The following is a 25,200-nucleotide window of genomic DNA, read 5'->3' on the forward strand; positions in this document are numbered from 1 at the left end:
GAAGAGGGATGGATTACAAAGAGATGTTTAGGGTTTTAAAAAAAAGCCCCACCTATCACATCTTCCAGCTTTCTGGTTAGAGCCTGTAACATCCGCCAACCCAAATCCTCATTATAATAATACAGCATAGCTCCAAGTTGGTTTCAGCTCTTCACCTTTCTCACCTGGCAATCTCTCTCTCTCTCACACACACACACACACACACACACACACACACCCTCCACCCCTTAAGCCCATCTGTGATCCATCTCTCTAGCAAAAGCTCCAACCTGTTAAACCTTTTCTAGGCTATTTCAAGGTCTAGGCCATCTCCCCAGGGCCTCTGTAGAGGCGGGACGCGCTTGACAGATCTTTCTGAGGCTTGAGGGGCTGAAGAAAGGAGAAGCTGAGGCTTTCACTTCCAAGCTTCTCTTCTTCCCACTTGGAGTGCCACAGGAAGCCACAGAGGAGGAAGCCGTGCGCCTGATTCCGTCCTGGTGATCCCAATTTGAAGAGGAACACCCTTCCCTAAAGCCCACGCCCCTACACACGCCACAAATGCCCCTGGGTCCCCGGACCTCTGAGGACCCCATCCTGGGCCTCCCCAAGAGAGGCCCAGGTCGCGGTTAAGGGCAGATAGCTGGGCCTGCGGGGGAGGGAGGGAGGCTTCGGGGGCGGACACCGGATGCGGGGAACCACCGGCAGCGTGATGTGGGGTTCTGAGGGCTGCGGTGCTTCTGAAGATGGCTCAGCGTCGCGCCAGGTGGACGTGAGAGCTTTACTCTGGAGGAGGCGGGGGTTGGGGTCCCGGCTACCCACCCGGACTAGCCAAGGGCTCAAACGCCCCCAACCCAGCCCACGGATATCGCCGAAGCCGGCCCAGACCCACCCGCCTCGCTGCCTCCGCCCGCTTAGGACTGAGCCCGCAGCGCCGCCGCCTGGTAAGGGGCGGAGTTGCCAACCACATCTGCGTAGGCGGGATGCAGCCTGGCCCGCGGCATCCTGGGAGTTGTAGTCCTGACGCTTCGGGGCCGCCCCAGCGTCTGGTCCCTGACGGCGCGCAGTGAGGACCCCGCGGCTCCCCCCACAGTCGCCTCCCAAGTTCGCGGAACGCAGCTGACCGACTCCCTCTGGACTGGGTGACAGGACTGCTCCCAAGCAGTCGTCTGTAAACTGAGTTTCTTTTTTTTTTGTTTGTCTTTTTTTTTTTTTTTTTTTTTTTTTTGAGACGGAGTCTCGCTCTGTCGCCCAGGCTGGAGTGCAGTGGCCGGATCTCAGCTCACTGCAAGCTCCGCCTCCCGGGTTCACGCCATTCTCCTGCCTCAGCCTCCCGAGTAGCTGGGACTACAGGCGCCCGCCACCTCGCCCGGCTAGTTTTTTGTATTTTTAGTAGAGACGGGGTTTCACCATGTTAGCCAGGATGGTCTCGATCTCCTGACCTTGTGATCCGCCCGTCTCGGCCTCCCAAAGTGCTGGGATTACAGGCTTGAGCCACCGCGCCCGGCCTTGTAAACTGAGTTTCTGTAAAACATTTTATTTTATTTTATTTTATTTTATTTTTATTTTTTATTTTTTATTTTTTTTTTGAGAGGGAGTCTTGCTCTGTCACCCAGGCTGGAGTGCAGTGGCGCGATCTCGGCTCACTACAAGCTCCGCCTCCTGGGTTCACGCCATTCTCCTGCCTCAGCCTCCCGAGTAGCTGGGACCACAGGTGCCCGCTACCACGCCCGGCTAATTTTTTTTTTGGTATTTTTAGTAGAGACGGGGTTTCACCGTGTTAGCCAGGATGGTCTCGGCCTCCCAAAGTGCTGGGATTACAGGCTTGAGCCACCGCACCCGGCCAGTAGGTGTATGTATAGAGTACATGAGATATTTTGATATAGGCATACAATGCGTAATACAGACCAAGTTTTTTTTTTTTTTTTTTCCTTTGAGACGGAGTGTTGCTCTGTTGCCCAGGCTGGAGTGCAGTGGCACAACCTCGGCTCACCGCAACCTCTGCCTCTCAGGTTCAAGTGATTCTCTTGCCTCAGCCTCCCTAGTAGCTGGGATTACAGGTGTGCACCACCATACCCGGCTAATTTTTTTTTTTTTTTTTTTTTTTGAGACGGAGTCTCGCTCTGTCGCCCAGGCTGAAGTGCAGTGGCGGGATCTCGGCTCACTGCAAGCTCCCTCCTGGTTTCACGTCATTCTCCTGCCTCAGCCTCTGGAGTAGCTGGGATTACAGACACCTGCCACCACGCCCAGCTAATTTTTTGTATTTTTAGTAGAGATGGGGTTTCACCGTGTTAGCCAGGATGGTCTCGATTTCCTGACCTCGTGATCTGCCCGCCTCGGCCTCCCAAAGTGCTGGGATTACAGGCGTGAGCCACCATGCCCAGGAATTTTTGTATTTTTAATGGAGACGGGGTTTCACCATGTTGGCCAGGCTGGTCTCCAACTCCTGACCTCAAGTGATCCACCCGTTGGGATTACAGGCGTGAGCCACCCAGACCAAGTCTTAATGACTTCATTTGAAACCTTGAATCTAGACATGCCCAGAGCTAGATTTGCCTTCTGAACTTTTTGGCTACGTAAGCTAATGAATTCCTTTAATTTTTTTTGAGACGGAATTCCTTTAATTTTTTTTTTCACTCTTGTTACCCAGGCTGGAGTGCAATGGTGAGATCTCGGCTCACGGCAACCTCCGCCTCCCAGCTTCAAGCGATTGTCCTGCCTCAGCCTCCAGAGTAGCTGGGAATACAGGCATGCTCCACCACCCTCAGCTGATTTTGTATTTTTAGTAAACGGGGTTTCTCCATCTTGGTCAGGCTGGTCTCGAACTCCCGACCTCAGATGATCTGTCCACCTTGGCCTCCCAAAGTGCTGGGATTACAGGCGTGAGCCACCGCACCTGGCCTTTTTTTTTTTTTTTTTTTTCCTTAAGTCAAAGTTATGTTTTCTATCTCTTGCAACCATGAGTTCTGACTAATTCTGTGGGGGAAAGACCAACAGATCAGAGTCAGCTGAAGATGTTGAACCTCTGATGTCTTCACTTATTGCCCAATTCCTCCATGAGCCAACCTCCTCTGACTTAAATGTACTGTCATGCCATTTGGCCCTAAGATATTTCTGCTTAACGTGTGAGTTAATCAGATCTCTTGTCTAGCTTATACATTTCTAGAATCACATAGCCAAAAGGAGGCTGACAGATCTGGCCCAAAGTTACACCCACTGCAGGAACTGCCCTATGAGTATCTTCTTGAACACTTCCAGAAGCTGAACCTCTCCTTGGTAACGACCTCACTACCCTTCCAAGGACTCTCTTCCAATCTTTCTTATTGATAGAACTTTTAAAATTTGGAACCAAAGTCGGCTTCCTTGTTCCTTGTCTCACTGGTTCTGCCAATACTGGTCTGACAGCCCTGGAGGAATTGGGAGCTAGTCCTTACAAATGACCTAGGTTTTTTGTTTTTGTTTTTGTTTTTGAGATAGAGTTTTGCTCTTGTCACCCAGGCTGGAGTACAGTGGTGTGATCTTGGCTCACTGTAACCTCCATCCCACCCCTGGTTTCAAGCGATTCTCCTGGCTTAGCCTCCAGAATAGTTGGGACTACAGGCGCCTGCCACCATGCCTGGCTAATTTTTTGTATTTTTAGTAGAGACGGGGTTTCACCATGTTGGCCAGGCTGGTCGTGAATGCCTGACCTCAGATGATCCGCCTGCCTCAGCCTCCAAAAGTGTTGGGATTACAGGCATGAGTCACCGAGCCTGACTCCTTCTACAGTTCTTTTACAGACTTTATTTGCAGCCTACTCATCGCCCCCTTTCGGCTTGATCCTTAAAGTGTGGCACTAAGAAGTGAAACTAGTACTGGGAACACATAGTGAGGGGTCATCTCTGACTGGGCGTGCTAAGTCTACCAGGCCTTTGTTTGTAAGGAATCAACTGTTTAAGTGAAGCGGTGTTTATTGTAAGACGACACGGTGCAATCAGGAGGTCTAAATGGAATGGGAATCCCAGAACAGTGGCTATGGTGTAAGTAGACCTCTGCATGGTGAGTAGACCTCTGCAGACTGTTATTGGATCTCAGATCTCTGCAGTGCTGGGGACTGTCACGCGCGTCTGTGATGGTCCAGGGGGCTTCCGAGGTGATTGGGCAGTGTCAGTCTTCAGCTACTAAGCTGAGGAGATGTGGGAAGGAGTCGACCAAGGAACACTGGGTTTGAGCTCCAGGAGCTTTAGGAACGGTGGCGATGTGAGCTGGACAGTCTGACCTCCAGTGGGGGCCCACACAGACAAGGCACGGCCTAGGAGGAATCCCGGGCTGCGGGCATTCCGAGGCCCAGTGGCCAGGCTTTTGGCATTTGAAGCAAGGTCCATGAGGAGGTTTTGAAGGAGCCCCCTGGGAACTGTGGCTTGGATGTTCTGAAGTTTTTGTATGCTGGAGACATGGTTGTGGGTTGTCTTACAGCGGAGGCAAGGAGCTGTAACTCAGAGATGTGTTGTCGCTTGGCTGCCTCTTCTCTTTTATTGTACACCTTGAAGGCAAGGTTAATTAAGTCCTGTTGTGGGGTTTGAGGGCCGGAATCCAATTTTTGGAGTTCTTTCCTAATGTCAGGAGCGGATTGGGTGATAAAATGCATATTAAGAATAAGGCGGCCTTCTGGCCCGTTTGGGTCTAGGGCAGTAAAGTATCTAAGGGTTGCTGCTAAGCAGGCCATGAACTGGGCTGGGTTTTCATCTTTACCTTGGGTAGTTTCCTTTAGTTTGCCATAATTAACAGCTTTGTATGCTGTCTTTTAAAGCCCTTCAACTAGGCAGGAAATCATGTAATCTCGCCTAGCTATACCTGGGGAATCTGCCTGATAGTTCCACTGGGGGGTCCTCTTAGGGAACTGCTCTAATGCCTTTCTGGAGGCCTGGCTCATGAAGCCGGCGTTTGTCAGTGTGAGATTGGGCTAGAGAAAAAACTCTTTCCCGTTCATCTAGGGAGAGGGTAGAAGTTAGGTGACGTTCAAGTCACTCCAGGTTAAATTGTAGGACAGAGTTAGATATCAGAATTCCTGTATATATTTACTGGGATCTGATGAGAAAGAGCCTAAACGCTGGCTGATTTGGGAAAGGTCTGGTAGAGAAAAAGGCACATGTACCCAAACTATGCCTTCAGCTCCAGCCACCTCTCTAAGAAGAAACTGTTGGCCAGGTGGGGGAGAGCTAGTCGCAGAATGAAACTGTAAGCCACACTGGGTGAGGGGAGGGGAGGTAATAGAAAGGTTATAGGGTGGGGGAGCGGAGACTGAAGAAGAGCTGCAGCCTGATTCAGCCTGGCGGGGAGCGACCTGAGGAGGAGCAGTCTGGGGAGGAGGGGAAAGGTCAGATGGGTTGGTAGAAAAGGAAGATTCAAAAGACTCAGCGACACTTGGGGTTGGGACTGAAGGGACAGGCGGGAAGGAAAGAAGGAGGATTTGGGACAAGTCGGATTGGGAACAGAGACTAGGGAGGGAACGAAGTGTGAAAAATGCCTGGAAGTACGGCACCTCAGACCATTTGCCCATTTTTTCGACAAAAATTATCTAGGTCTTATAGGATAGACAAATTGAAAGTGCCATTCTTTGGCCACTTGGAACTATTGTCGCATTTGTACTGGGGCCAAGCAGTATTGCAGAAGAAAATAAGGCATTTAGGTTTTAGGTCAGGTGTGAGTTGAAGGGGTTTTAGGTTTTTAAGAACACAGGCTAAGGGAGAAGATGGGGGAATGGAGGGCGGAAGGTTGCCCATAGTGAAGGAGGTAAGTTCGAAGAGAAAGGTAGAGACACGGCACAGGGGGTGGTGAGCAGCCCCAGGCTGCAATGTGGGTGAGCAGCCAAAGCAGGCATCCCCGCAATTGACTTGCCACCAAGGGAATGTGGGAGAATGACCAAGGCAGGCATCCCTGCGGCGATCAGATACCAATGAAATGTGGGTGAATAATCAGGCAGGTGTCCCCGCAGTGATTAGACACCAAGGGAAGACTGTCTTCTCGAGTCTGTGACCAGCGCCGGAGTTTTGGGTCCACGGACAAAAATGTGTCTCCTTTGTCTCTACTAGAGAGGAAAAAGAACTGGAATTGGAAGGACAGGGAGATTGAAGGGTAGCGAGAGAGGCTGGAGAAGAGAGTGAAAAGACCACTTACCCGATTTGAAATTGGTGAGATGTTCCTTGGGTTGGTTGGTTTGAGGACCCGAGGTTGTAGGTGGATCTCCTCACAGAGTGAGGGTGAGGACAGGGGACCCGTCTCCTGAAGGAGTCCTCCTATCCTGGGTCTTCGGCACCAAATGTCATGCACGTCCGTGTGAAGAAACCACCAAACAGGCTTTGTGTGAGCAATACGGCTGTTTATTTCACCTGGGTGCAGTCGGGCTGACTCTGAAAACAGAGTCAGCAAAGGGTGGTGGGATTATCATTAGTTCTTATAGGTTTGGGATAGGCTGTGGAGTTAGGAGCAATTTTTTTGTGGGCAGCCGGTAGATCTTACAAAGGACATTCTCAAGGGTAGGGAGAATATTACAAAGTACTTTCTTAAGGGTGGGGAGGCTGTATTGTACCAAGTACATTCACAAGGGTAGGGGAATATCACAAAGTACATTATCTCAAGGGCAGGGAGGGTGTATTGCCATAAAGTCAATTGATCAGTTAGGTGGGCAGGAACAAATCACAATGGTGGAATGTCATCAGTTAAGGCAGGGACTGGCTATTTTAACTTGTTTTGTGGATTTTCAGTTGCTTCAGGCCATCTGGATGTATACGTGCAGGTCATAGGGGAAATGATGGCTTAGCTTGGACTCAGAGGCCTGACAGGGACCTCAGTGACAGGAGTATGTGGGACTTCAGGATCCTGCTTCTCTAGTTCCAAGACTGAGATACCCTCTTCATTTCTGACCTTGTGATCCACCCACCTAGACCTCCCAGAGTACTGGGATTATAGGCATGAGGCACCGTGCCAGCCAGGAAGTTCTTAAGAAATTACTTATAGGTGGGGAGGGTCTTTGAAAGCCATGCGGCCAGGGCCCCTCCATCTTTGGCCCTGCTCTGCAGTCTCTCAAAGATGGGTTTAAACTTCCAGCCTAGTTTTGTTACAAGGAGGGAACAGATTTAAGCAATTCTCATTTCTTCATTTCTACTTCTTTTATTTATATTCAATTTCTTCCCACTTTGCTAACTTGCTTCCCTGTCCTTTACTGTATATTCTCTTAGTTGTTCTGCTTCCTTTTAACAGCTTCACATTTCCTCTTCTGTCTTGTGACCTCAGTTAAATGTTTAATTATAGAAATAACGTGCACGTGGTAAAAAAAAAAAAACCCAAATAGAACCAAAGGCTACACAACAGTGGTTCTCAACCAGGGGTGACTTTGCTCCCCACCCCCTCCAGGAAACATTTAGGGCATGTCTGGAAACATTTTTGGTTGTCACAACTGGGGAGGGGGTGGTAGTGGGAAGGGGTCAAGGATGCTGTTAAACAACCTACAAAACTCAGGTCAACTACCCACAATAAGGAATTTCTCACCCAAAATTTATAATGCTGAGGGTGAGATATCCTACCGTAGGGGAAAAAATAAAAGTAAAAGGCTCTCTTCCCCCATCCCCGTTCCTACTCCAAGTCATAGTTCCCAGAGGTAACTCCTTTTAACGCTTCCTGGCTTTAAGTGTTTTGGTGATTTGGTGTTTGTTAATAGTAATACTTAGACTTCTCACAGCAAGGGAATTCTAGGAAACTCTAGTGAGTTTCTCTATTCCACACCTCCTCTGACAACTCCAGCTATAGGTGACAAACTTTAAGTGGGCTCTTCTGGGCTCCAAGCAGAGAGAATTCCTTGCAGACAAGGTCTGGAAAATAGCCTCAGAGCCAGAAACAAGGACTTTCAGGAAGAAAGCGAGTCTCAGAGACAGCCTGCTTCTCAAGGACAATCATAACTCTTCTGGGTCTTAACTCTCAGCAAAACTAATGGTGGATTTAATTTCTCAGCCCTTGAGGCTGGGAGAATGCAGAAAAAGCAGAGGGCAGAGGAACCTGCTGACAGAGACAGCTGACTCCCTGACAGAAAAAATGAGAGCCTGAAAGAGATATGTGTGAAGCTCAAACACAAAAGATTTCCTTGAACTAGAAAATGTGATCGCAGAACTAAAAAATTCCATTGATAAATCAAAGGAGAGGACAGTCATTGCTGAAACCCCAAAAATAGGTCTAGAAAATTAAATAGAGAAAAATGTCTCAAAATCTAGCACAAAAATATAGAATTGCAAATATGTGGTAGAAGGTAGGAGCCTGGAACAGATACAGTAGACTTAACCTGCAAATGCTGTGGGTTCCAGGAGAAAAAGGAACAAGAGAGGAGAGGTCATAATTAAATAATAGATGAAATTTCTCTAAGCTGAAGAAAGACTGAAGTTGCAGCTCCAGTTGAAGCAAAAAGACACACACTCAGCTACATATGGCAAAAATTCCAAAACTCTAAGAATACAGGAAATCTTACATGCTTTCAGGCAAAAAGCAAGTTCTTTTTTCCCATCTGCAACCCTGAAAGTTAAAAGACCCCCAAATGGAATGTGGGCTAATGAAAGAAAAGGCCTGCAACCCATACCCAGCCAAGGAAGAAAAAAAGATTTGCAAAATTCACTGAGTACTTCATCTGAGAAATATTTTTGAGAAGAGACTCTAATAAACAACAAATGAATCCTAACAGAGACCTCAAGACAGGGGAAGAGAAGAGGCAAGAAACCAGTGGGGAGCAACGAACCATGTCTGTTTTTTTTTTGTTTTTTTTTTTTTTTTTTTTTGAGACGGAGTCTCGCGCTGTGTCACCCAGGCTGGAGTGCAGTGGCACGATCTCGGCTCACTGCAAGCTCCGCCTCCCAGGTTCACGCCATTCTCCTGCCTCAGCCTCCGAGTAGCTGGGACTACAGGCGCCCGCCACCTCGCCCGGCTAGTTTTTTGTATTTTTAGTAGAGACGGGGTTTCACCATGTTAGCCAGGATGGTCTCGATCTCCTGACCTCGTGATCCACCCGCCTCGGCCTCCCAAAGTGCTGGGATTACAGGCTTGAGCCACCGCGCCCGGCCGAACCATGTCTGTTTATGAGGTGTAACATATATGCTAAATAAGGACTCTTGAAACAGGTGGAACACTATAAGGGAAATTCTAATAAGGACTAAATTATCTCATTAAAACTGTGGAGTCAGGCGTTGGGGATAAGGGGAAGGTAAAAGTGTTCCAGAAGTCTAAGGCAGGGAGAGGTGGGGAGGAAAAAGGGGAGAAAGGAAGGGAAGTGAAAGTAATCTAAAGATCACATTTTGGCCAGACGTGGTGTCTCACGCCTGTAATCCCAGCACTTTTGGAGGCCGAGGCGGGCGGATCACCTGAGGTCAGGAGTTCAAAACTAGCCTGGCCAACGTGGCGAAACCCCATCTCTACTAAAAATACATAAATTAGCTGGGCGTGGTGGCGGGCACCTGTAATCCCACTACTTGGGAGGCTGAGTCAGGAGAATCGCTTGAACCCAGGAGGTGGAGGTTGCAGTGAGCCAAGATTGTGCCACTGCACTCTAGCCTGGGGAACAAGAGTGAGATTCCATCTCAAAAAAAATAAAAAGTAAAAAAGATTACATTTTATTGGGATGGGGAGGAAATAGAAGATAATTAAAGTGTTCTGGAAATAGCAGCTGTTGTTTTCATACACTAGAAGAGTCATGTGTATCTATCTGAGAGCATCCTATTAATAGAATGACAAACTCCAAATTAATGAGGAGAAAGAATGAATGAGTAGTAATTTATTTAATCTAGCAAAGATTTAAAAAAAGAAGAGTTAACAACAATATAAAAAGCTTTAAAACAAGTAAGATGGAAATAAGAAAATCAAATACATCACTCATTACAGTAAATACAAGTGGACTGAAATCTACCATCGAAAGACTGTCAGATTTTGTTGTAAATCAAATTTAGGTACACATTACTTAAGAGAAACACACTTAGGATGGGTGTGGTGGCTCACGCCTGTAATCCCAGCACTTTGGGAGGCTGAGGTGAGTGGATCACGAGGTCAGGAGATCGAGACCATCCTGGCTAACATGGTGAAACTCTGTCTCTACTAAAAATACAAAAAATTAGCCAGGCACGGTGGTGGGTGCCTGTAGTCCCAGCTACTCAGGAGGCTGAGGCAAAAGAATGGTGTGAACCCAGGAGGCAGAGCTGGCAGCGAACCGAGATAGCACCACTGCACTCCAGTCTGGGCGAAAGAGCAAGGCTCTGTCTCAAGAAAAAAAAAAAAAAAAAAAAAAAGAGAAACACACTTAAAGTGATAAAGTTTTAAAATAAAGACACGGAAAGAGATACCAGGCAAATATTAAATGTTATTTTGAAAACCAGAGGCTATATACAATCCCTGACTTACAATGGTTTAACTTAGGATTCTTTGACTTTACGATGGGTTTATCAGGGTATTAAATATATTTTCAACTAACATTACTTTCTACTTATGATGGGTTTTTGGAACATAGTCCCATCCTAAGTCAAGGAACATCTGTACTGATATCAAACAAGAGAAATTTAAGTTATGGGCTCAGGGAGGTGGGAGAAGAGTGCCTGCAAAGGGATAGGAGGATTTGGGGAGAGATAGGAATGTTTTGTATCTTAATTGTGGTAATTACACAACTGAATACGCTTGTCAAAACTCATAGGCTTGTACACTTGAAACAGATCAATCTGTTGTATATAAATTACAATGCAATAAAACTGGTTTAAAAAAAAGAATGAAAAGACCATGTTCGCAAAATAAAAATGTGAAATGAGAAAACAGCATAACATGAGAAACCCTCTCAATTACCCTGTATCATATATTTCACTGTCAAAAAGATAGCAAGCTTTAAACAACATATGCACAGGAAAAATAAAGAGAGCACTTATTTCAAGAAATTATGAAAAGAGTAAGAAAAGAAATCAAATCAGAAAATAATAACTAAAGCTAACACTAATTAAATGGAAAAAAAAAAAAAAAAAAAACTAAAAAGGCCCAGGCACAGTGGCTCATGCCTGTAATCCCAGCACTTTGGGTAGCCGAGGCGGGAGAATCACTTGAGCTTAGGAGTTCGAAACTAGCCTGGGCAACATGGTGAAACCCCATCTCTGGGGGAAAAAAAAAAAATTACAAAAATTAGCCAGGTGTGGTGGTGTATGCCTGTAGTTCCAGCTACTTGGGAGGCTGAGATGGGAGGGTAGCTTGAGCCCAGGAGGTGGAGGTTGCAGTGAGCTGAGATTGCACCACTGCACTCCAGCCTGGGCAACAGAGCCACACCCTGTCTCAAAAAAACAAACAAACAAACAAACAAAAAAAAACAAAACAAAAAAAACCTAAAAAGGATAAATCAATCCAAAAAAATTGTCTTTTAAAAGAGCTATTAAGGTTGGGCACAGTGGCTCATGCCTGAAATCCCAGCACTTTGGTAGGCCAAGGCAGGCGGATCATCTGAGGTCAGGTGTTTGAGACCAGCCTGACCAACATGGTAAAAACCTGTCTCTCCTAAAAAATACAAAAATTAGCAGGGTGCGGTGGCAGACACTTGTAACCCCAGCTACTTGGGAGGCTGAGGCAGGAGAATCGCTTGAACCCAGGAGGTAGAGGTTGCAGTGAGCTGAGATGGTGCCACTGCACTCCAGCCTGGGCAACACAGTAAGGCTCTGCCTCGAAAAAAAAAAAAAAAGAGCTAATAAAATAAACCTCTTGTAAGCCAAATTAAGGGGGGAAAAGAAAGATTAAATAGACAAGATTAGTTATGAGAAAGAAAACATTCTTACAAATAGAGGAGAAAATTGAAGAATTATAAAACAGTACAACTGAAAATCAACCAATTTGAAAATAGAGGAAATGGATATCTTTCAAGAAATATACAAATTACCATGAAAATTGACCCAGGAGAAAGAGGAAAGCTTGAATAGCCCAACTTGTTTTAAAAAAGACTGCCACAGGAAGGTGATGAGAGACTCCTTTTGGGAAATACTGCATTCACATGGCACCAGATATGAGTTTTTTCTAACATTAAATAATTTCTATGCCAATGCCATTTATTTATATATATATATTTTTTTAGTGGAGTCTGGCTGTGTTGCCCAGGCTGGAGTGCAGTGAGTGGCGCGATCTCGGCTCACTGCAAGCTTGGCATCCCAGGTTCATGCCATTCTCCTGCCTCAGCCTCCAGAGTAGCTGGGACTACAGGTGCCCGCCACCATGCCTGGCTAATTTTTTTTTTGTATTTTTAGTAGAGACGGGTTTTCACCGTGTCAGCCAGGATGGTCTCGATCTCCTGACCTGGTGATCCGCCCACCTTGGCCTCCCAAAGTGCTGGGATTACAGGTGTGAGCCACCGCACCCAGCCGTTCTATGCCATTTAAACTAGTCAAGAGTGAGGTGGAGCTTGCAGTGAGCCGAGATCGCGCCACTGCACTCCAGCCTGGGCGACACAGCGAGACTCCATCTCAAAAAAAAAAAAAAAAAAGAAAACGAAGAAATGCTCCCAGATTTAATGTGTAAAGCTACTACAACTTGATACTATTCCCAATAAAAACTCTAAGTAAAAAAGAAAAAGAGGAAAACTGCTTAAATATAATGAAGACTAGTTATTAAAACCTAAAAGCAAATATGGTTCTAAATGGTGAAACACTGAAACCACTTCAATTAAAATAAAAATTTAGACAGAGCTGCCTGCTATTATCCTTATTATTTGACATATCTTGGAAGTTTTACCAAATTTGGTAAAACAAGACAATGAATTGTTACACTCATCTGAAAAGAAATTATAATATTATCTTTTTTGCTGCTGACATGATTGTACCAGAAAAACCAAAAGACTAGTTAAAAAAAAAAAAAAAAAAACCATGGTAAAAAACAATATAATTTGGTGGGCTGACTGTATACAAGATAAATATAATGAAAATAAATTGTTTTACTCTAGCAATAAGCATATTGAATTGAAAATGGAGTGGCTGGGCACGGTGGCTCAAGCCTGTAGTCCTAGCACTTTGGGAGGCTGAGACGGGCAGATCACGAGGTCAGGAGATCGAGACCATCCTGGCTGACACGGTGAAACCCCATCTCTACTAAAAAATACAAAAAAACTAGCCGGGCGAGGTGGCGGGCGCCTGTAGTCCCAGCTACTCTGGAGGCTGAGGCAGGGGAATGGCGTAAACCTGGGAGGCGGAGCTTTCAGTGAGCTGAGATCCGGCCACTGCACTCCAGCCTGGGCGACTGAGCAAGACTCCGTCTTAAAAAAAAAAAAAAAAAGAAAATGGAAGCAGTTTCAATTTAGAGTTACAAAGTTATAAAATTCTTAGGAAAATATATAGATAATGAAGCTACTCAGAAAAAAAAAATTCTTGGGATAATAATGATAGCCACCATAATGCCATGAACTATTCTTGGCACTTTGTATCAACCCCATCAAGCCTCATAACATCCTCTTGAAACAGATTACTATTATTATTATTATTATTTTGTATTTTTTGTAGAGATGGGTGTTTTGCCATGTTGCACAGGTTGATCTCGAACTCCTGGGCTTAAGTGATCCACGTGCCTAGGCCTCTCAAAGTGCCGGGATGCAGTGTGAGCCACCGCGTCCAGCCACTATTATTATTCTTATTTTATAGAAGAGAACACTGAGGAACACACAGATTAAGTGATTTAGCCCCAGATTACTATTAATAGCTGGTAAAATCTCAGAGCTGGGATTTTGAACCCGGGCAGTTTGGCAGATACTTCCCTTGTAACGACTATGATGCAGTACGTATATTTACTTATATTTAATCAAGAAACACATAAGTATTCATATGAATAAAGTTATACAGTAAAATATTATTAAACACTATAAAGCAAGATGGGAACAAACAAAAAATTAACCATATCCTTTTGGGAAGAGAAAAAATCATAAAAAGTGTCAGTTCTCCAAAAATTAAAGTGTATAATTCCAATTAGTAAAACAAAGAACAAGCAAAGAAAAAAATATTTTTTAAAAATACAAAGATTTTGATAGGAAAATAGTGAGAAAAAAATAGTGAGAGAAATTCACTTTACTGGCCAGATGCGGTGGCTCACGCCTATAATCCCAGCACTTTGGGAGGCTGAGGCAGGTGGATCACCTGAGGTCAGGAGTTCAAGACCAGCCTGGCCAACATGGCGAAACCCCTTCTCTACAAAAATACAAAAAGTAGCCAGGCGTGATGGGACATGCCTGTAATTCCAGCTACTCGGGAGGCTGAGGTAGGAGAATAGCTTGAACCTGGGAGGTGGAGGTTGCAGTGAGCTGAGACATGCCACTGTACTCCAGCCTGGGCGGCGAAAGGGCAAGGCTCCCATCTCAAAAAAAAAAAAAAAAAAAAAGAAAAGAAATTCACTTTCCCAAATATGATAACATATTATAAGGCCACTTAATCAAATGAATAAAGCAAAGGGAAAAAATTAGTCAATGGAATAAAACAGAGAATCTCATACAAGGTGATTGTGTATACAAAAACATGACAGTTCAACTCATTGGGGAAAGTGGGCTGACATAATCAATGGAACTGGAACATCCAGCTCTCCTTACTGAGTGCTACCATGTGCTGGGACTGTGTACTAGCAGGGCTTGCATACCCGTGTAGCAGCAGAGCATGATGGGTAAAAGCATACCTTCTGTGGCAGGACATTCGCGTCATCAAAGGTGGAGGCGGGGAGAGACTAACTTGGGTTTCAGTCTATCCTCATGGGTTCTGGCTTATCCTTGCTGTCTCCCACTTTTGCCCATATTCCCTTCCCCGCTGCCAGGCCTGCAGAATCCAAGCTCCAGCAGCAGAAGCAAAGACAACACCTTTCAGAGACTGTTGAGCTTGCTCCCACAACTGCATAATTGAGCAATTCTGTGTGCCAAATAAGAGCAATTCTGTGTACCAGATCTCTTACTGGCCGGGCGCGGTGGCTCAAGCCTGTAATCCCAGCACTTTGGGAGGCCGAGACGGCGGATCACGAGGTCAGGAGATCGAGACCATCCTGGCTAACACGGTGAAACCCCATCTCTACTAAAAATTACAAAAAACTAGCCGGGCGAGGTGGCGGGTGCCTGTAGTCCCAGCTACTCGGGAGGCTGAGGCAGGAGAATGGCATGAACCCGGGAGGCGGAGCTTGCAGTGAGCTGAGATCCGGCCACTGCACTCCAGCCTGGGTGACAGAGCAAGACTCCGTCTCAAAAAAAAAAAAAAAAGAAAAAAAAAAAGAAAAAATATGTATGTGTGTGTATGTATATATAAATATCCATACATACATATGCATATGCTAGTGGTTTTGCTTCTCTGATGGGCCTTAACTGACATACTAAATGAAGGATATACAAGTGTTCGTGGTATTCTTTCAACTTTTCCTTTAAGTTTAAAATGTTTCAAAATAAAATTCTGGGAGGATAGAAAAATATACACAAAGGATTCTAACCTCAGTTGAAGAGCTAATCCAACTGGTAAAGAAACATGAAAATATGCTCAAGTTCATTACGAATCAGGGACACGCAGCTTAAAGTAAAAATGAGATGCCTGCCAGGCGCGGTGGTTCATGTCTGTAATCCCAATACTTTGGGAGGCCCAGGCAGGAAGATTGCTTGAGCCCAGGAGTTTGAGACCAGCCTGGGCAACTAGAGAGACCCCCTCTCTTGAAAAAAAAAAACAAACACAAAACTTTTAAAAAAATTAGCCAGCCATTGTGGTGCATGCCTTTAGTCCCAGCTACTTGGGAGACTAAACTGGGAGGATGACTTGAGCCCAGCAGGTTGAGGCTGCAGTGAGCAGTGATCATGCCACTGCACTCCAGCCTGGGCAACAGAGCAAGATCCTGTCTCAAAAAAACAAAAAAACAGAAAAAGATACCACTTATATGCATGGTGAAAAACTGGGGCTTAAAACCAGTGGGGAACTCTGAGAGCCAGTGTGGAACATGTGCCCTCAAAGTTACTCTCCCACTCCCGGGGTAAGGTTGCTGGTGTATTTATAACACCAGTTCCCACCAGTCATTGTTTGAGAGCTGCTTTGTGGAGGGAGGCAAGGACTCTCCAGCACTCCTGGCCCTCTGCTCTCGCTCTCCCATCAGACAAAAGTTTCAGGCAAGGAGCTGCAGGCCTGCCGTTAGCCTCAGGGCTTATGTGCAGCCAGCGGGTGAGGCCTGAGGAGAAATGGCTGAGGCACTGACAGTATCTGCTGAGCAGCGAGCAGCAATCAGATCTGCTCATGTCTTGTGTTAAATTCATGCTGTCACTTTTTCTTCATGTCATAGTTTCCTTCCTTCCTTCCTTCCTTCCTTCCTTCCTTCCTTCCTTCCTTCCTTCCTTCCTTCCTTCCTCCCTCCNCCTTCCTTCCTTCCTTCCTTCCTTCCTTCCTTCCTTCCTTCCTTCCTCCCTCCCTCCCTCCCTCCCTCCCTCTCTCCCTCTCTCCCTCTCTCTCTTTCTCTCTTTCTCTCTTCTTTCTTTCTTTCGAGACAGAGTCTGGCTCTGTCGCCCAGGCTGGAGTGCAGTGTCGCGATCTTGGCTCACTGCAAGCTCCGCCTCCCGGGTTCTTGCCATTCTCCTGCCTCAGCCTCCCGAGTAGCTGGGACTACAGGCGCCCGCCACCACACTCAGCTAATTTTTTTGTATTTTTTAGTAGAGACAGGGTTGCACCGTGTTAGCCAGGATGGTCTCGATCTCCTGACCTCGTGATCCACCAGCCTCAGCCTCCCAAAGTGCTGGGATTACAGGCGTGAGCCACCGCGCCCAGCGCAGGTCATAGTTTTTTTAAAAAGGAGGAGGAAGAAGAGGAATAAGCTGGCCCTGGTAGCATGTGCCTGTCATCCCAGATACTTGGGAGGCCAAGGCAGGAGGATTGCTGGAGCCCAGGAGTTCAAGTCCAGCCTGGGCAACATAACAAGACCCCTGTCTCTTTAAAAAAAAAAAAGAAAAAGCCAGGCAGAGTGAGTCATGCCTGTAATTTCAGTACTTTGGGAGGCTGAGGCAGGAGTATTGCTTAAGGCCAGGCGTTCAAGGCCAGCCTGGTTGACATAGCGAAGCCTTGAATCTACAACAACAGCAAAATTAGTCTGGTGTGATGGTGAGTGCCTGTGGTCCTAGTTACTTGGGAGGCTAAGGTGGGAGGGTCACTTGAACTCAGGAGTTTGAGGCTACAGTGATCTATGGTCGAACCACTGCACTCCAGCCTGGGTGACAGAGTGAGACACTGACTCTGATTAAAAAAGAAAAAAAAAAAAAAGAGGTACAAACACTTATCATAGGAGCATCAGTGGGACAAGCTAAAATCCCCAATGCTGTGGTTGGTTCTGAGAGTGCAACTGACATTCTTCATTTTCCTCCTCCTCCATCCACACTAGACTCCCCTCACTGAACCAGTACTTCTTGCTGGACTGAATTGCTTGCCCAGTGGGTGAGCCAGACCTTCATTTCTGAGCGTTCTGATAACTGGGTTCTTTCCAGGCTGTGGTGGTTAAAGTTGCCCAATATATCACTGAGCATGGAACACCCAAGGGGCACCCATGAATCCCCTGACCTGAAGATACAGGCATACTTCAGAGATATTGTGGGTTCAGGTTTGAGATCACTGCAATGATCACAGGATTCTTTTTTGTTTCCCAATGCATATAAAAGTTATGTTCAGCCGGGCGCAGTGGCTCTCGCCCGTAATCTTAGCACTTTGGGAGGCCGAGGTGGGTGAATTGCCTGAGCTCAGGAGTTCGAGACCAGCCTGGAGAACACAGTGAAACCCTGTCTCTACTAAAAATACAAAAAAAAAAAAAAAAAATTAGCCAGGCGTGGTGGTGCATGCCTGTAATCCCAGCTACTTGGAAGGGTGAGACAGGAAAATCGCTTGAACCCGGGAGGTAGAGGTTGCAGTGAGCTGAGATTGTACCATTGAACTCCGGCCTGGGCAACAGAGTGAGACTCCATCTCAAAAAATAAATAAAAAAATAAAAAAAATAAAGCTGGGCACGGTGGCTGATGCCTGTAATCCCAGCACTTTGGGAGGCCGAGGCAGGCAGATCATGAGGTCAGGAGATCGAGACCATCCTGGCTAATGCGGTGAAACCCCATCTCTACTAAAAATACAAAATGATTAGTCAGGCGTGGTGGCCAGCACCTGTAGTCCCAGCTACTTGGGAGGCTGAGGCAGGAGAATGGCATGAACCCAGGAGGTGGAGCTTGCAGTGAGCCATGATCACGCCACTTTTAATTACTTGAACACCTCCAAGTCATCCATGAGGGTTGAAATCAACTTATTCCAAACTCCTGTTAATGTTGATATTTTGACTCCCCGCCATGAATCATGAATGTTTTTAATGGTATCTAGAATGGCGAATCCTTTTCAGAAGGTTCTCAGTTTACTTTGCCCAGATCCATGAGAGGAATCCCTATGGCAGCTGTAGCCTTACAAAATGTATTTCTTAAATAAGGTCAAAATTACTCCTTGACCCATGGGCTACAGAATGGAAGTTTGTTAGGCATGAAAACAACATTAATCTCCATCAGAGATCTTGGGTGATTACGTACATTGCCAATGAACAGTAGTATCTTGAAAGGAATCTTCTTTCTGAGCAGTAGGTGTCAACGGTGGGCTTAAAATATCCACTAAACCATGCTGTGAACACATGTGCTGTCATCCAGGCTTTGTTCTTCCATGTATAGAGCATAGGAAGGATAGATTTACCATAATTCTTAAGGGCCCTAGAATTCCGAGAATGGTAAATGAGCACTGGCTTCAACTTAAAGCCATGAGCTACATTAGCCTCTAGCAAGAGAGTCAGCCTGTCCTTTGAAGATTTGAAGCCAGGCACTGACTTTTCTTCTCCAGCTATGAAAGTCCTAGATGGCCTCTTCTCCAATAAAAGGCTGTTTAGTTTGCATTGAAAATCTGTTGTTTAGTGTAGCCACCTTCATCAATGATCTTAGTTAGATCTTCTGGATAACTTGCTGCAGCATCTACATCAGCACTTGCTGCTTAATCTTGCACTTTTATGTTATAGAGATGGCTTCTTTCCTTAAACCTCATGAACCAACCTCTGCTGGCTTCAGACTTTTCTTCTTCAGCCTCCTCAATTCTCTCAGCCTCCAGAGAATTGAAGAGAGTTAGGGTCTTGCCTTGGATTAGGCTTTGGCTTAAGAGAATGTTATAGCTGGTTTGATCTTCTATCCAGACCACTCAAACTCTCTTCATATCAGCAATAAGACTGTTTTGCTTTCTTATCATTTATGTGTTCACTAGAGTAGCTCTTTTAATTTCCTTCAAGAACTTTTCCTTTGCATTTGCAGCTTGGCTAACTGGCATAAGAGGCCTAGCTTTTGGCCTATCTTGGCTTTGGACATGCCCTTCTCACTAACCTTAATCCTTTCTGCTTTTGATGTAAAGTGAGAGATGTGCAACTCTTCCTTTCACTTGTACACTTAGAGACCATTGTAGGGTTATTAATTGGCCTAATTTTAATATTGTTTTGTCTCAGGGAATAGAGAGACCCAAGGAGAGGGAGTGAGACAGGGAACAGCCAGTCAGTGGAGCAGTCAGAACACACACAACTTTTATTAAGTTCAGTGTCTCATAGGTATGGTTCGTGGTGCTCCAAAACAATGACAAATATCAAAACTCACTGACCACAGATCTCCATAACAGATACAATCATAATGAAAAAAGTTTGAAATATTTTGAGAATTACCAAAATGTGACGACACAGAGACATGAAGTGAGCATGTGCTGTTGGAAAATGGCACCAGTAGACTTGCTTGCCACAGGGTAGCCATAAACTTTCAACCTGTAAAAAAACTCAGTATCTGTGAAGTGTAATAAGTGCAATAAAATGAGGTGTGCCTGGACATTCCTACAGTATGTAGCAGCAGCCCTAACCCCTCATGATAATCAGGCAATCAGGTTCAGTCGCCTCTGCCAGGGTAATCGCTCCCCACTAAGTATGTGAGCGAGGAGTAGCCAGGGATGATCACTAGATATGGAGAACTCTGTGGGTCAAGGTAGATGCTCTCTACACATCCTTTCATCTTTAACTCCCACTGCCAACTTAGCGGTCATCTCCATATTTTCCCACTTAAATTCCTGAAAATGAACATTTGATAAACTCATCCTGATGTCCAGGCCACTGGCTTGTCTATGGACTGGTCAGCCTTAGGCAGAGGCTCATTTGCTCATTTTATATTTTTATTAAATTAAATTAATTATTATTATTATTTTTTGAGACAGAGTCTCCCTTTGTCACCCAAGCTAGAGTGCAGTAGTAGTAGTATTTCGGCTCACTGCAACCTCCGCCTCCCAGGTTCAAGCGATTCTCCTGCCTCAGCCTCCTGAGTAGCTGGGATTACAGGCATGTGCCACCATGCCCAGCTAATTTTTGTATTTTCAGTAGAGATGGGGTTTCGCCATGTTGGTCAGGCTGGTCGTGATCCACCCACCTCAGCCTCCCAAAGTGCTGGGATTATAGGCATGAGCCATTGTGCCTGACTTTGCTGTTATTATTATTATTATTATTTTTTTTTTTTTTTGAGACAGAGTCTTGCTCTGTTGCCCAGGCTGGAGTGCAGTGGCTCCATCTTGGCTCACTGCAACCTCCGCCTCCCAGGTTCAAGCGATTCTTTTGCTTCAGCCTCTCGGGTAGCTGGGATACAGGCGCGTGCCACCGTGCCCAGCTAATTTTTGTATTATTAGTAGAGGCGGGGTTTCACGATATTGGCCAGACTGGTCTCGAACTCCTGACCTCATGATCTGCACGCCTTGGCCTTCCAAGGGATAACAGGCATGACCCACCACACCCAGCCTGCTGTTATTATTATTATTATTATTATTATTATTTTATTTTATTTTTTTTTTTGAGACGGAGTCTCGCGCTGTGTCACCCAGGCTGGAGTGCAGTGGCGCGATCTCGGCTCACTGCAAGCTCCGCCTCCCAGGTTCAGGCCATTCTCCTGCCTCAGCCTCCGAGTAGCTGGGACTACAGGCGCCCGCCACCACGCCCGGCTAGTTTTTTGTATTTTTAGTAGAGACGGGGTTTCACCATGTTAGCCAGGATGGTCTCGATCTCCTGACCTCGTGATCCGCCCGCCTCGGCCTCCCAAAGTGCTGGGATTACAGGCTTGAGCCACCGCGCCCGGCCTGCTGTTATTATTTTTATGACATTTCATTCTGTGGTTGGGAGCCATCATTTTGCCTTGTTGAAAGGCTCGAATCTTGAGTTGGCCTTTTGATGTATTTGTTTTTCTTTTCAGCTCTGTGCCATTAGCACAGAGAATGTGCTTTCTGTGTCACCATTTGAGGCAGGACCAAGGAGAGGCCTAGGGCAAGTCACCGAAGACCTATCTGTACTCTTTGGCTTCAGTGATCAAAGAAATCCAAGTCTCCCTCATGGTGCAATCGGGTGGCCCATTTTTCTCCCTCCTGACTCTGAAGCCTTTGTGACAGACTTTTAAAGAGGCCTTTGTAAAGTCCACACCTAGTGTGTCTCCAGCAATCATACTCTTGATTGAGGTCAGACTATCTTGTATTTTACATATGGAAAATTGTGACTTGCCCAAAGTCACATGCTGTGGCAAGGCTGGTCTCTTTAACCAGAGTCTCCCTGTTCTTTCTATTATATCATGCTTCCTCCACAGTTCAGGAAACTGCTGCTGCTCTAATAAATTACATACTTGGTGGCTTAAACAATACAAATTTATTATCTTACAGTCGTGGAGATCAAGTCAACACAGGTCTCACTGGGCTAAAGTCAAGGTGTCTGCAGGGTTGGTTCCTTTCTGGATGCTGAAGGGGAAAATCTGCTTCCTTGCCTTTTCCAGCTCTCAGAGGCTGCCTGTATTCCTTGGCTCATGGTCCTTTTCCTCTATCTTCAAAATCAGGACCTATGGGTTGAGTGTTTCTCCTGTGGCATCTCTCTGGCCCTCCTTCCCTCACCGAATCTCTTTCTTCCCATGATGGGAAAGGTTCTCCCTTTCAAGGACCCATGTGATCAGAGTGTGCCTACCAAGATAAAACAGAATAATCTCTCCATCTAAAGGGCCTTAATTAACATAGTCACATCTACATTTTGTCAGGTAAAGTGACATATGTCATAGGTTCTGGGGATTCGGGTGTGAACATTTTTGGGAGGCCATTATTTTGGCTACCACACCCTGTCAGTAAACTAGGGCTTCCTGGAGGCCAATGGGTTAAAGTAATGAAGACAGATATAGCCTGACTTTCAGAGTCTTAGGAGATGCTCCTGATGTCCTGACATAGACTGTATCAATGACACAAAGTTGATCAGGTGAGCTTCCTTCCACATGGCAAATTCTATCTGATGCCCTCATGGTTGGGCCCCCTCCTCTTGTCAACTGTAAACACCCATTCCCTGTAATGAGTAGTGGGGAGGCCAAGAGAGGGCAAAACATGGGTGTTGGTGTCTGCCCTCCAGGCTCTCAGATGATGATATTACAGTTCTGGAAAAGCTGAAATGTACAGCACTGACCCCTCAGCTCTTAAAAGTTCCCTGATATTTGGGCAGTAGAGGTACAGCTTGGAGTTACAGGTATCTTTTCTGATGTCCAGTCTCTAAAGGTAATGTGTGATACACATGGGGAAGGGGAAGGATCCCACTCTCTTACTGTGTTCACAAAGGAAGGCTACAAGCTGGTCTAAGATTAGAAGCGAATGTGGCCTATGATCAAAAGATATGTAACCATCACCAAAAGAGCTAAAGAGGAGAAAAATATAGAACAAGCCTGGTTAAGACATTCAAGAAAATGGGGTGTGCAGTTCCATCTGGGGATCCCCTTCTTCTTCTTCCTTTTATTCTTTTTATTCTTTTTTTTTTTTTTTTTTTTTTGGAGACGGAGTCCCACTCTGTAGCCCAGGCTGGGCACGATCTTGACTCACTGCAGCCTCTGCCTCCTGGGTTCAAGCAATTCTCCTGCCTCGGCCTCCCTAGTAGCTGGAATTACAGGCACATGCCACCATTCCTAGCTAATTTTTGTATTTTTAGTATAGACGGGATTTCACCATGTTTGCCAGGCTGGTCTCAAATTCCTGACCTCAGGTGATCTGCCCACCTCAGCCTCCCAAAGTGCTGGGATTACAGGTGTGAGCCACCACGCCCGGCCAGGAGATCCCCTTCTTAAGCCTCTCCACAGTCAAGTTAGGCAGCAAGCCCATGTATTCCTTTTTTTTTTTTTTTTTTTTTTTTTTTGAGATGGCACTTTGCTCTTGTTGCCCAGGCTAGAGTGCAATGGTGCGATCTTGGCTCACTGCAACCTCCACCTCCTGGGTTCAAGTGATTCTCCTGCCTCAGCCTCCTGACTAGCTGGGACTACAGGTTTCAGCCACCACACCTGGCTAATTTTTTTTGTATTTTTAGTAGAGACAGGGTTTCACTATGTTGGCCACGGATTCCTTTTTGAGTGCAGACTAGAAGCTTGATTTTGGCATTTTACCTGGCATCTACATCATGTTCACCCGTGTATTGGATCTGAAAACTGGGACATTCTACAGTTTGTGGAACTCCTGTAAATTTTCCTGCAATTGATTTACTCACACACTGCCCACACCCACCCCCTGTACACCACAGGTTCAAGTATTTGACTCTTCCCACCCCACCCACCCTTGCCACCAGCTGCTCTACACCCTCCCACTCACTCTCAGGGCCCCTGAGGCCCCCAGGGAGTCACCACCACACACCACTGTCTATATCTGGGGGAAGGTCTGGGTTGTTGGAAACTTTAATCAAGCAAGGACCGTTAACAGCTGCAGAGGCACCTTAGGAAACAGTGAGCCTCAAGAAGGAAATACTTGTAGGATCTCTTGTGATGACCTTTGAAGACTTTTCTGAAAATGACCCGTCATTCCCTGCCATGGAAAATAACAGTGATCGCAGGCAGCCTTCAGCCCACAGAAGGCTTCCTCCTCCAGGCAGGCTCTGACATAGCTGCTCACCTCACAGATGCCCTAACAGACTGCAAAGTCCTGGGAACATGCGTGTCCATGCACGCACATGCACACATGTGCCTCTCTACAGGTACATTTTTGAAGTGACAGCTTTGCCTCAGTGGCCACTTCCTCTAGGGGTGGCTGGGCGGAGCTATTGGCAGAGCTCTAGGTGTGTGTCCTGCCACACACCACCAATCATCCAAGCTGTTGGCATGCGGTGAGGACCTTTTTCCCCTTCCTTTTTCCTCCCCACAGCTGTAGGAGAGGGGGTTTCTGCGGGGCGGATGTCACTTTACTAGGGGCTGGTTCTTCCCACCCCCACACTACATCTTGTTCCAGCTCCTTCCTATCCTGGATGTAGGCCATTTTGGGGTTCCTATTAGGGGTCACATCCTGGTAAAAGAACATTAGGGAGCGCCTTTGGGCACCCCTGCTCAGCTGCCCCCTTCTCCCCCAACTGGTTCCCTGTCTCCTCCATCAGCCAGGCCCCCAACACCTATGAAGGCCTGGCAGTCCCTGGGTCCTCCACCACAAATGCCCCCTTTTTCCTTGGGGCTGTGTGTGAAGGGACAGCTTTGGGACTTTTTAAAGGAAGAACTTTGCTGTGAAAATAAGAGAAAAACCAAAACCAAACCAAGAAAAGGTCAAAACCTCTGCTGGTCCAGAATCTGTGCTTGGCCTCTGGCTCTGCTCCTGCCTTGCCTCTGCCTAGGAAGCTGCAGTCCTTCTTAAGCCCTCTGCAACTCCCGTGCTCATCTGCTCCCTGGCTCCCCATGAGGATGCATGGTGGGCAGTGCTGCCGCATGCCTTTCCAGAGGTGCTGCAGCCATGGCTCTTCCTTACCTTCACCCCTGGCCCGGACCTGTTCCTGAACGCCCAGTTACTGGAAACCCCAGGATGATGAGGAGTGAGGCATGCAAACCAGGAACCCCCAGTCTCATGGGGAGAATGGAGCCTCACCCTGGAGCTGGGGAGATCATCTGAGTCAGTGCAGCTGCAGCTACACATCATAAGCCCCAGTGGACAAGGCACCCAGGAGGAGGGCGGGGCAGATCAGGGCAGATAACCAGGAGGACCGAGTTTGGGGTCCAGTGTGGCCCACATGGGTCTAAGATGCATGGAGAGGAAGCACAGGGAGGACATGGGGACAGGCCAAGTCCCTACCCCTGTGCTCTGGACCTCAGCGTCCCCTCCGTGGCCCCTCTGGCCCTGGCCCAGGGATGCCTTCTGCTTCATTGAGCCCATCTGTTTGAGACTTGCTAACACCTTC

General features: G+C 46.5%; 1 protein-coding gene across 1 annotated transcript; it reads right to left on the bottom strand.

Annotated features, from left to right (window-relative positions):
* Window positions 1-392: 392 nt before the first annotated feature.
* Window positions 393-25,166, bottom strand: LOC112607709. Its single transcript, XM_025358871.1, has 3 exons — window positions 25,095-25,166; window positions 24,227-24,323; window positions 393-1,160 (listed from the first exon to the last, which is right to left on the bottom strand). Exons 1-3 carry the CDS (start codon window positions 25,164-25,166, stop codon window positions 523-525), a joined length of 807 nt encoding a protein of 268 aa, XP_025214656.1. The 3' UTR covers window positions 393-522.
* Window positions 25,167-25,200: the final 34 nt, after the last annotated feature.

The sequence above is a fragment of the Theropithecus gelada genome, chromosome 15 (assembly GCF_003255815.1).
Source record: "Theropithecus gelada isolate Dixy chromosome 15, Tgel_1.0, whole genome shotgun sequence".
In the NCBI taxonomy this organism is placed as follows: Eukaryota; Metazoa; Chordata; class Mammalia; order Primates; family Cercopithecidae; genus Theropithecus; species Theropithecus gelada.

Bases quoted from the DNA above. Each gene is read 5' to 3' on its own strand.
- LOC112607709 (XM_025358871.1), bottom strand. From the start codon at position 25,166: ATGAAGCAGAAGGCATCCCTGGGCCAGGGCCAGAGGGGCCACGGAGGG. The intron at 24,324-25,094 runs GTAGGGACTTGG...TTCTTTTACCAG, and splicing joins CTGAGGTCCAGAGCACAGGG to GATGTGACCCCTAATAGGAA. The intron at 1,161-24,226 runs GTAAAGTGACAT...CAAAAAAAAAAG, and splicing joins GTGGGAAGAACCAGCCCCTA to AAACTCAGTTTACAGACGAC.